The 12,046-nt window shown below is 41.0% G+C and overlaps 1 protein-coding gene and 1 long non-coding RNA gene across 4 annotated transcripts in view; one reads left to right on the top strand and one right to left on the bottom strand.

Annotated features, from left to right (window-relative positions):
• Positions 1 to 9,422, bottom strand: part of ZBTB10 (zinc finger and BTB domain containing 10) — a 36,734-nt gene extending 27,312 nt beyond the window's left edge. Inside the window, exon 1 of one of the 3 annotated variants that reach the window (XM_049633608.1) lies at positions 9,327 to 9,422. In XM_049633608.1, the coding sequence (XP_049489565.1) occupies positions 9,327 to 9,422 (96 nt within the window). Of the gene's footprint in view, positions 1 to 7,422; positions 9,015 to 9,326 lie in introns of those variants that run through there. The other 2 variants (XM_049633607.1, XM_049633606.1) reach the window with 2 other exon arrangements.
• Positions 9,423 to 9,556: 134 nt separating this feature from the next.
• LOC125924832 (uncharacterized) overlaps positions 9,557 to 12,046 on the top strand; it is a 51,193-nt gene continuing 48,703 nt past the window's right edge. Inside the window, exons 1-2 of the long non-coding RNA XR_007458589.1 lie at positions 9,557 to 9,753; positions 11,683 to 11,798. This is a non-coding gene — a long non-coding RNA (uncharacterized LOC125924832). The remainder of the gene's footprint in view (positions 9,754 to 11,682; positions 11,799 to 12,046) is intronic.

Here is a 12,046-nt window from a genome sequence, read left to right on the forward strand (position 1 = left end):
TTTCCTCTATTTCCAACTGACCCTTGGCAGTCTATCACCGTCCCAGTGTCTCACATACAGAATGCCTTATACTGTATGCCTAGTCCCTCACATTCTCGATCTACCATACCAAAAAGTCTCATGCTCTAAATTAGCTATTTTTCCCTACCAAACACCCAATCTTCAGCAAAAACTGGTAATAGCCAAGGTTTGTGTGAGGTAATCAAAACAAATAATTCTCAAGTCCAAATTTTTTTTTGCTTTTGAAGGTGTGCAGGGAAGGAGGTGAGATAAAAGACATTGTTTCAACCTTTAGAGCTTGTACATAAACCAGCATGTTTAGCATCACTAAAGTTATGGTAGAGGGGAATGAACACGTATAAATATATAAAGAACTAAACCAATACTAGAAACACCTACAATCAATGCTGTGGTATAATTTTCTATAAAAGCATCATACTGCTTACTTGATCTCCCTCTTATGAGACTATTTGAATAAGACTTTTTACTAATATCCTTACGCTTTCTACTCACTACAGAAATTTCCAAACTCGAAAAATCTTCCTTTGATGCAGGCCTGAAACTGAGCTTTGCTATGCATGCCATACCTGCCCAGCAAAGCTCATTTGGTTCAAAGTTCTGATGTTGTAGTAACAGTATAAATACTTGGAAGAAGCAAAAATTTAAGCACTGATCAAAATTTGGCAGCACATCATGAAGTATTTGTGGAAGCAGTGAACTAGCATTTACAAATCAAGAACCCACCTAGAGTTTATACATCTGGCAGTTCAAACTCGCAGTTCAAACTCTTTAAGAAGGAGGTAGCTATATCTAACTGTGGCAGTCATTTTAGGCTATGGTCACTGTGTTCTGCATTTTCTGATTTTCTGGGCCAGTCCCAATTTCTGAAGTCCTCTGCCATTATCAGACCAAATGTCCTAACTTTTAACAGTAACTCAGACAAAACCCTATCCACCAAAATATTTACCCATACTATTTTAACACAAACTATACAAATCAAACACAACTGTTCACGTATTTTTTCTCTCATTACTGTTATACAAGAATAATAATGTTCTTTGATTTTATGAGCGACATCAGCAATTTCATTTCCGCTACTGAGTAGAGCACTAGGTCTTGTTTCTGTAGCACCTATTAAACATGCTCTTCACAATGAAGGCTTTGCAAGTCAAGAATATGTGTAGTTTCGGCAGTTGGGTAACACAGAGCTTCAATAAGCACATAGCATTAAAGTAAATTGCTGGTATTATATGCTGAACTAAATAAATTAAGAAAAATCTTAGTACTAAATATAAAAATCTTTAAAAGTAGTTTCCTAAGAACTCTTGGCATCTGTCTCTGGTTCTTTAACATTCTAAATGTCCACTCCTAGTATATGGTAACATAAGTTCAGTGATATGTAAAAATATACTGATGAAAAGATTTAAGTATTTCCAGAAGTGGTCTTTTCAAATGTTGGGAACCTTTTCTGTTCCCTTTCCCAAAAATGGAAAGCACAACTTAGCCTAGACATCAGTCTAAACTGGCTGAATGATATTTTAAGGAAACGGACATTCAGACTTCAAAAGTTAGACAATTTGTTACACTGAAGATTCTATAAATGTGAAAAGCTTTCAAGTTTTTTACTTGTGAAAATGCCCAAAGTAAACTTACAATTTTACATCTGTAAGAGACCTTAGAATTAACTCTTCTATAATCAAGAAAATATAAAAAGGTGTTGATTTAGTTAAAATCCTCATAACATGTATCTTCAAATCTACTTCCAAAGAAGCTTATATAAGTACTTTACTCACAGAGGAAAAAGCTGCTAAAAGCTTGAAAAATTCTGACTTCACTCAATTATTAAATAAGCATTAAACAAATGCCTACTTTACACAAGTTCTACACTGGGGACCAAAAATGAGGAAGTATAGTTCCCAATTTGAAGACTATCACTAGTGGGCAAGACTCTTAAGGTACTGAAGATTGTAACAAAGTTGTTATGAGGGCAGAGAGGAGGTGTATACAGTCCAGTGTTTTTTGTTTTGTTTTGTTTTGTTTTGTTTTGTTTTGGTGGTGGGGGGGGATGCTTATGCTTTTTGGAAGAAAGATCTTGAGCAGAGCCTTACAGGACAAAAGAGTGGGAGGGGAGGATGAACATTCTAAGCAAATAAAACATTAAAAGAAACAAGACAGTCTACAAGAATCTTCACAATACCAGATTTATGAAAGAACTTGAAGGTGATCCCAAAAAAGCCCAAGAAATACAAGTATACACTTATGAACATTTTTTGAGACATATGTCAATAGCTTCCAGCAGTTACCAAGAGATCGGAATCTGTCCCCTGCCCACCCCCAGATTAAGAACCACTGTAACAGGTACCTACAGAGCCTTAGAAGCAGTGATCTGATTGGATTAGAAGATATAAGAGATGGTTATGATAGCAAAGTAGGGGATTAATATCAGGGAACTAGAACTAGAGATACTGTGACCAGGGGAAGCTACTGTTTAATAGTGCAACATACTTGCAAGAAACCAGGACCCTAACTAACCTAAAATGGATAACGTTAATGGGGGGAGGGGTGATGAGTCACAGCCTGGAAAAATACCTGGAAGATAAAAATCAGCAGAACCTGAATAATCAACTAGATTTGGTTGAGGGGGTAGGGATCATAGGGTTGGTCTTCAGCACTCTAACTTGGGGAGCTAGATAATGCCACCGACTTGCAAAGAATCCAAGACCACCACCCATCTCCACACCCTTATGAGAAGAGTTGGGGATACCTTCATTTACAGTGAGTTCATCTGTAGTTAATCCACCAATCATAAGAAAATATTAGTTAAAAATCAACAAGTAATTAGTATTTACTTTCCCTACCCAGAACTAGTCCTTTAAATAAATGGATTAGCAGAAAAAAGGCATTTCCAATGCAAAACAAAGTATAAAATTAAAGTATTAAAAACAAAAATCTTTACTGCTTTTGTTGCAGCAACCCACTACAATACTATACTGAAAGAATGAAAATGTCAATTTCACTTCCAAATCCAAATTTTAGAACAAAATGGAAATTCTAATTCTATAGGTTAGCAGTGGAAATCTTCAATTTTAGATACTAAAGATATGCTTTATTACCAGCTCTCTTCTAAAAACACAACTACCCAGGTGTCTCTGAACAGCAACATATTTCTTCATGATCCTCCCCTGTTTAAAACTGCTAAATTTAACTGCTAAATGGTTGCCCATTTGTTAGAATAGAATACAATCATTTTAGCATGACAAAATACCCTCCATAGTCTATTACCTATTCAAACTTGATTTTTCATTCTGGTCAGCAACCAAATTATCCACTTCTTAGACACATCAATTTCATTTTGTTAATGCTGCTTCCAATTGCAGTGCCTGCAATGCCCTCCCCTCCCTGTTCAACAGCTATTCATTTAACTCAATGAAGTTCAAGAGCCAATTATACAAGCTTCTCCCAACCTTCACAAGTAGAATTTATGACCCCCTTCCTTTACTGTTTCCATTGTAATCTGAACATACTTCTAACATGGTATCTATCATTTTATTGTCGTGTCTGTCTCTTCTTACTAGACTACAAGTTCCTTGATGGCAGAGAAAATGATTTACAGGTTTACCTCCAGTGCCTTGAATGTACCTAATATAAGTAAATTTGAGAAGGAGAAAGAAGCCAATCCTAGATACACTATAAGGTAGTCAAAGACACTACTAAAAAGTCAAACCCAAGGCAAATGAACCAGCTCAATAAACCAAACACAATGAATGTTAGAACCTACATAATATTATACAAAATGCTTCTTTAATGGGCCATAAGTTCATCTTTAAGATTTCTTAGTGAAAACTTTCAGACTTTCTTCCTAAATTGTTAACAACAAACCTTTAAGCCTTATTTTTGCCAAATGCAAAGAAGGCTGGGTAGACTGTCACTTTGTCACTTTTGCTTTAGTTGCTAACCTCAACATATTCTTATTAGTAATTTCAATCAGATCACTGATCTAAATTAAGTATTTACTTTCTAGAAAGGTTAACTAAATTTATAATATATTTAAGTGTATGTTTCAGACTTAGCAAACTTAGAGTTGACAGAATGTGTGATTTAGGCTATGAAAATTTCACAATTGGATAGAAAGTGATCTGAACCAAGATACAGTGGTAATCACTGTTATTAAAGCAATTTTAAAGTCCTCTGGGCCAAATGGTCAAATTCTGTATGAGCTAATCATTGAACTTGCCTCAAAGAAGATAATTACTACTCAAAAAAACCTGTATGCTGCCCCTTACACCCTTATAAATACAGGTATCTCTCCGAAATAGAAGGCTCAGAACAGATTCTGAGAGCATATTTTGACTCTCCCATGAGCAGTCTTAACAACCAACAGCCAATTAACAGTATAGCAAACTTTTTAGGAATGTACTGTAATTCTTTGGTCACTACAGAATTAATGAATCGTACTTTCAGAAAGCATAAGAAAAGTAACACTTAGTGATAGTCTAAAATTTGGCCAACCTCCTCTCAAAAAAACATCCCTCTTTAAAATAAAAAATTAAAAAATTTTAAAAAAAAGGAGGGGTGGAGTTGAAAGGAATAAAGGGAGTGAACTACCCTTAGCCTCAAATTCAATTCTTGCCTGAAGAACTCTAGAACTCTCATTTCATTATTTTTAAGACAGGAGAAAGCCAAAGCAAAGTATTCTTATGAAGCTGTGAAAAAATCTGCCTATGTGAGAAAATCTCAGAATGTTCAAAGAACTGGATAACCAAGTCTCTGAAGGTATGAAATGGAGAAATGGTTTATTCTCTAGAATCAAGATTGATTCCACAAGATAAAGTGCTTTCCAAACTGTCAAAATTGGTAACACTGAAGACACATGAGGTACCAGGCCACACACACACCCACCCACCCACACACACACACACACACACACACACACCCTTACAATTATCTATGATAAATATACACAATGATGATAATGACTAGCATTTACTAAGTGATTATGTGCTGGCATATATACTTTTCATACACAAGGAAATTAGAAATTAACTCCCTTGCCTGCCAAGAAAATAGAGGATTAGGATTCAGGTCCCCTTAACCTTAAGCCCAAGAATGCTCTCACAGATTGTGTTATACTGCCTCCTACAGGTAATCAAAGGCTACAGGATAAGAAAAAAAAACAAACAAACAACAAAAACCCCGAATTCTGTCCATAGGAATAACTCATTTCTTGAACAGGTCACTCATATTAACAAGACAGAGATATGTAGGTGGTATCTGGGGTAAACAGCAAGGTTAACACCCACAAACTAACGTTAGAATGAAAACAAAAAAAATCAGGATCAATTCAGAGGGGAAACATCTGAAACTCAATCAAGGGAACCAATATATATATATATACACACCCTTAGACACAGGACGTGCTTACTAAACTGTATTATCCTCAGCCTAATGAAAGTATGTCCTAAGAGAAAAATGGTATCTTATATCTATAAAAATTTTTGAGGGGGCAAAGGAAAAAGGAAGGGTAAATCAGAGATCAAATTCAGAAAAGATTTTACCTAGGGAATGAATCCCCTGATCCAGATAATGCCTAGGGGAGAAGGTTACACCATACTAAGTCTATCATAAGGTTATCCAACTAATTCTAATTCCCCTTCCTCTGATTTCAGGTTCACTAAGCAGCTAATTATATTTTGCATTCCCATTCAGATTTGCCTAGAGGGACAGACTATGCTGACAAGAAAAGTAAGTGGGTCCACATGTATATTAAGAATATATATATTCCTTCTCATTGTCTTTTTGTAGTTTTCTGAATAACCAACCTATGATTATTTAGAAAAATATGCTTTCATTTTCACAAGTCCCCCTCCTCCATCATCTTACAAAATAACTTAATATATTACTTAACTCTTTAAAGCCTCTACTTCCACTTCTATAAAATAATATTACTTTGCAGAGTAAGGTGATGTGTGTTCGGCATACATTACAAAAGGAAATGCTAGTTATATTTCACTCCATTGCCCAAGCTCATAAAGCTAGTAATTGTAGAAAGCTGAGATCCGAACCCAGATTTACTCTAAAATCCATTCTTTTTCCATTACAACATTCTTTATAGGCCCTAGTCCCAGTTGTCATCGAGGACTCTTAAGACTTAGGACAATTTACTTAACCTTTTGGGGCCATATATCTTTAAGTGACCTTCCTTCTAGGGTTTAGGCAACTAAAATTTGTACGAAGACTATTGCCATTCTCCACTGGGCAAAATAACCCTATGCTTTAAAGTTAACTTCTGAGAAACTGCTGTGCTATGGGGGGTTATTGGATAGCGCCTAATTAACTCCAGTGTTGTGAACAGTAAGATCACTCCAATACACACACAGAGACTAGTATCTAAAAGCTGATTTTCTAAAATCAATGAATGGCTACCAATACAAAAAAATGAATTCCATCCACCACATTGGTTGTCCAAAAACTCTTAAACGAGAAGTGCTCAACATCTATTTGGCTTGAAAAGGGATTACCAAAATGTTAAGACTACTATCTTTAGACTGGAAATATTAAAACAAGAAATAACTAAGGTACAGCTTATGTTTTGTAACTAAGGACTTATGTTTTCAAGCAGTTTAGTAAATAAAGTCTCTACCAACCTACTACCTGATAGAAATAACCTCACGTGAAACATCTCTAACATGCTAAGTGTAAAATGAACTGCATTTACAAGAAGGTTTTTAAAAGGGAGGATTAGAGAAAATCTCAGCACAAAAATCTGGGTAGGAGGAAACAAGGAAAAACTACAGTAATTTACCAAAAGCATGCCTTTGGTAAGAAAGTTCAACAGAGATGAATTTAGTAAAATTATTCATGGGGAGTGTTACCCAAATAGCTTGCTCTACATTTACATACTGCTCTCATAATTCACATTATCCTGACCTGATATAAAGAACTTTCTCAGCTGAACGTTTTCCTGAAAGGGTTAGCATCAAAGGTTAAGGAAATTGTTTAATTCATTCTTCAAAGAGTTGCCAGATTTGACTTCCACCAGCATGCTGAAAGACTGAAACATAAGGCAGCTTTTCTAAAATCACAGCTAATAAAATTTTTGACCGCAAAACCAACTTTTTGGGGTTAAAACTTTCAAACTCACTTTATTAAACTTTTAAAAAATTCAATCCCATGGACAAAGAAAGGAGTCATCAAAAAAATGCAGCGCTACGATTAGAAAATTGTCATTCCTTCCCCCCAACCCCCAACACAGATAACTTTTGAAAACTTGTTCCCAGGCTTTCTAAACCCCCACGCACGAGCTCCCTTCAATGCCACAACTGGAATGATGCCTTCACCCAGGAAAGTGTTTTGTTTTGTTTTGTTTTTTAGCTGATAAATCTTTCCTTTAAAGACCTTAAAAAGTAGGAGGATATACTGTACCTGGGCGTTGGCTTCGTGGAGTTTGTGCTCGGTAGAGACGTGATGTCTCAGAAGAAGGGTTTTCTTGTAGTTTCGGGTCCCTCGCGAAAGCTCATCGTGCCCCACTTGAGGAAGGTCCCCGCTTCCCCCGTCCTCAGGGGTCTTTTGGCACCAGCCGCAAGACATAAGGCCAGTATCCTTGGAATACCGCAGCCAGGGAAAATCTTTGAGCCAAGAGGTCTGGAAGGAGCACTGTAGCTTCTGCATTAGGGACTTGGGCCGCGCGAGCGGGAAGTGCTGGACAGTCTCTCCTTCGCCAGCTCCCACACCGCTGCCCTCCACTTCGTCCCCGCCATCTCCGCCCGACCGCCTGCTGCTGCTGCAGCTGCCGCCTTCCGCCCCGCTGCCGTCGCCCAGGCTCGCCCCCTCCTCCTCGTCCTCAGTGCTGTCGCTCAGGGACGCGCCGTCCTGCATCAACTCCTTCCCCTCCAGCGCGTCCAGCTCCAGATCCACAGCCGCTGGCCCTCGCCCATTGAAATGCCTCAGGGGCCACGCCGAGGTCTCGGGGCGGCCGCGGCTACTGCCATTGTTGCCGAGACCCCCGCCGCCGCCTCCTCCTCGGAAGGCCAGAGTCCGACGGTTCCTTTCCGCTAGCAGGGGGCCCCCCGCGCCACCGCCGCCCAGCGAGGTGGGGCCGCCCGCGTCTTGGGGGAGCAGCAACTCCTTGGTTTCCTCGGCGGCGGCGGCCGCCCCAGCGGAGGCCTCCAGGTCTTGGGGCTCCAGGCCCTCCAATTCCACTTCCTCGTCGGCCCCCCGCCCATTGAGCTGCTGAGGCGCTAGCGGCTGGGGTTGTCTTGGCTGGGGCTGCTGAGGCCAAGCCGAGGCCTCCCCGCCAGCGTTATTGTTCGTGGAACTGCCGCCGCCGCCGCTGGCGGTGACCAACCCGCCTCCTCGGAACGCCAGCGTCCTGCGGTTCATTTCACTGAACGACATGGCGCGCGCCGCCGCCGCCGCCGCCCGGTGCCCCGGCTCGCGCCCGGCCTCGGGCCGCGTCCCGCGCGTTCCCCGCCGCTCCCCCTCGGCTTCGCCCCCGCCCCCACCCCCGGCGTTCCGGTCTCGCGGGGCTCGGCCTCGCCCTCCCGCCCGGCCGCCCGGCTCGCGCTCGCTCCCGGGGCTGCCTCACGCGTCCACCACCGCCCGCCGGGCCGTCGCCTCCGGCCGCCTCCTCGTCCTCCACCCCCGCCCCGCTGTGCTCCGGGCAGCGTCCCGCGCGGAGAAGGGGGCGGGCGGCGGAGAGGTGAGCAGCGAGCCGGGGGCGCGTGGGGCCTTCGAAGTTGAGAGGCGGAGTGCGGGGAGACCCTCCGCTGCCCCCTCTTTAAAGCCGCGCGCACACACCGACCCTCCAAACAGATATCCTTCCTCCGGTGCGCCGAGGAGTCCCGACGCCGCCGCCGGCTTTCCAGGCGCTGAAGGCGAGAGGCACGTTAAGCTGCTAGGCTCCGCCACATAACGAACCGACAATAAAGCCGGCGGAGCGTTTCCGTCCGACCAGGCCCTGGCGGAGGTCGAATGGCAAATGAACAACGGACCGTGCGCCCACAATGCACCGGGGTAGCAGTAACCGCTGGAGGGGGAAAGGGTGGGGGCCGGGCTGGGGGAGGGGGGCTGGGCTTGGGGCTGGGCTGGGGTGGGGTGGGGGCGCCAGGGGACCGGGAAAGGGGCTGGGCCGCGCCTCCGGCCTGGGGGCGGGGGTGCGGCCGGGGGGGAAGGAAGTCGGCCGAGGGGCGGGGGACAAAAGGCCGAGCGGCTGGCTGGGGGTCTCGGGGAGGGGGCGGGCGTGTGCGGCCGGGGCCGGGCTACGCGGAGGACAAACAGCTGGCGAGTGTCAGGGTCTGGCCGCCTCCCCGCTGCCCACACGCACCTACCCGCGGCCGGGACGCACATTTTCCTTCTCTCGCCACGAGTTCACCTGGGACTTTAGAAATAACTGTGCGGTGGGAGCTGCGCTCCAGCCTTGTCATTTGCCTAGGGGTGGGTGGCGGTACCCAAGGAAGTGAACTTATTTTGTTCCTTCACAAAGACTGGACCAGGCGGTGCCTTTCACGCGAGGAGGTTACAACCACCGACACCTCCTCGTCTGCAGCATTGTGTGTGCGAGGCACCACCTCAGGCCCAAGGCAATAATCATTTCACAGAAAATGCACCGCCCCGAGTGTCTTATTGCTGTGATGAAATGGAAATTTAAATAAAAGGTCGAACACGTGCGTTCACTGGGAAGTATTGACATGGGTGTTACATCACCACCAGCCAATCAGATAACTCCAGTCGTGTTTATACTTCTACAACCACCTTGTGAGTATTACAGTATGTCATAACGTTATAAATATTAGGCAGGGTTTTCCCCAGGAGCGGGGAGGAGTCTGCTTCTACGGACGTTGTGTGCGACTCCAAGGACTGTGTGTCTTAAGACAAGAATTAATTTTTCAGACTTATTTTTTAATTGTTTACATTGCGTATGGAATTTAGAATGATTAAAAGAACAGATTGGGCTAGAAACGAAACTCATAATCTTGGTCGAGTTTTTCAGAAGAAGGTTTTCCAATTTAGAGCCCTTCTCCTTTTTTTGAAATTTTAGTATGCTAAATTTAGCTAATACTAAAGTGTTTAGACTCGTTTTATTGTTTTAAAATGTGAAATTTTAAATTATTTTTTTTTCAAACCTATTTCAGGTTAAAAAAAGATGTTCTCAAACTATGGCGAGGCTTTTTAACTTTTTTAAGAAATATATTGAAAGTTTAATCACAAACTAATATGAAATATGTTCAAGATAATTACTCTTGAAAAAGGGAAAAAGGACATTTATATGACAGGGTACACTTTTTACATTAATATATGTTAGAATGTGCATTGAAAAAAAATTGGAAATACAAACTCTACAGTTACAAATTATGGTTAGAGGCCTTAATAATCTGCATTAAATATTAATGGGAAATTTTATGTTTAATAAAGAGCATGTGTTACAATTTTTAGGTCCTCAAGTTTGATGATTCTGTTCTTTTGAAATTTCTATTTTTCAAATAAGAAAATTATTTAAAAATTTGAATATATATGTGGAGTAAGGAATATGGTATGTTTCTCCAGATTAGCTTTAAAAAGCAGTTTCCCAGACATATTATAAAATACCATTAATATTAATATTTTTCAATGGCTATACCTATGCATGCACATCCAGACTCATATATGCTATTGATTGTATAGATTTATTCAAAGCAACTTCCACTTAAATTCTCTATAATTTTAGTACCAGTATAAATGAACGGTGTTGTATATGAAACAAAAAAATATTAGTTCTATCTTTTAGATGAAATGTAATTTTAATGTAAAGAATGATACATTAACCTGCCACAAAAAGATTTTGGCTTTGAATTATTTTTCCAGTAATGATCATATTATCACCTATCCATATGGTCACCTGCCCACCAGTGATCAACAGCTTCAAATTCTGATACAAATCCTCAGATTGGCATTGTTGGTGTTTTTTTTTTTTTTTCTTCATTTTGTCCTGCTTTGTTTTAGTTATTGGAAAGTCTGAGACAGTAGACTCATGACATTGACCTAATCTGTACCTTGGAGAAGATAGGATTCTGCCTGTTGGGGTACATATAATATGTGCTTCCATGTAATATATGGAAGAATGCTATAACAATACAGTACTTTGTCCTTAATGCATTTTTTCAATTCCAGGCACTTTGCAAATAAATACATTATTTACTGTATTTTAACCACCAGTGCCTCTCCCATAAAAAGAGTTACTAAAGTTAATTGCTCATTAGGATTAAGGTAATGGTAAGTGAAAGTGGGTTTAAGAATTTTTATTTCAACTTTACAAATTATTTTCATTCCAAACTGTTAAATGAACATCTTTGCTTCTTTTCATCTTATATGTTTAGTACATAATAGGAATTTTGCTAGTATTATTTTTGCTTTCTGGTAGCCCTAGAACCACCAAAAATGTTTGAATCCCTACTGGTATGAATTGTGTCAGGACTGTATTTTTCTCAGACATATCTTACCTTATATTTTGTAAAATCCACTTTGTCTTCTGTCTGGAATTATATTTAAACATGGATTAATTGGGAATGAACTTTAGATTCAAATGGTACAAGTAAATGACTTAAATTATAGGACTCTTGAACTCCTAACAGCCAAATAGTGTGAGTGTGTGGTGTATGTATGTGTATGTATTTATATTTTTATTGTTTTTTCTATATAAATATACAGGTCTTCCTGATATATATAAAGAAATATTAAGGTCTTCCTCTAAACCTTAAGGGAGATGGAATCAAAATCAAAGTTCAAGAGGATAGTAATCACAAACGTCTCAAAAACAGCTGTATGTATGAGGGAACTTTGAGTAACATAAGGGGATCTCCTGTTCTGTAAATGGAGTTTTTAAGAATTCCCCCACCCCTTCCAGTCTCCTGCTAGCAAGTAGGGATCTGTTCTCCCCTTAGCCCCTACATTTACTGTTGGGGGTTCTACCATATTTAAGGGGATTCCCCCTTATGCTTACCAGGGGAACCCCTCAAGAATGGGGCATTCCCCAACCAATTTATCCCCTAATTTCACTTTAGGCTATGTAAAA

The sequence above is a fragment of the Panthera uncia genome, chromosome F2, assembly GCF_023721935.1.
Source record: "Panthera uncia isolate 11264 chromosome F2, Puncia_PCG_1.0, whole genome shotgun sequence".
Lineage (NCBI taxonomy): Eukaryota > Metazoa > Chordata > Mammalia > Carnivora > Felidae > Panthera > Panthera uncia.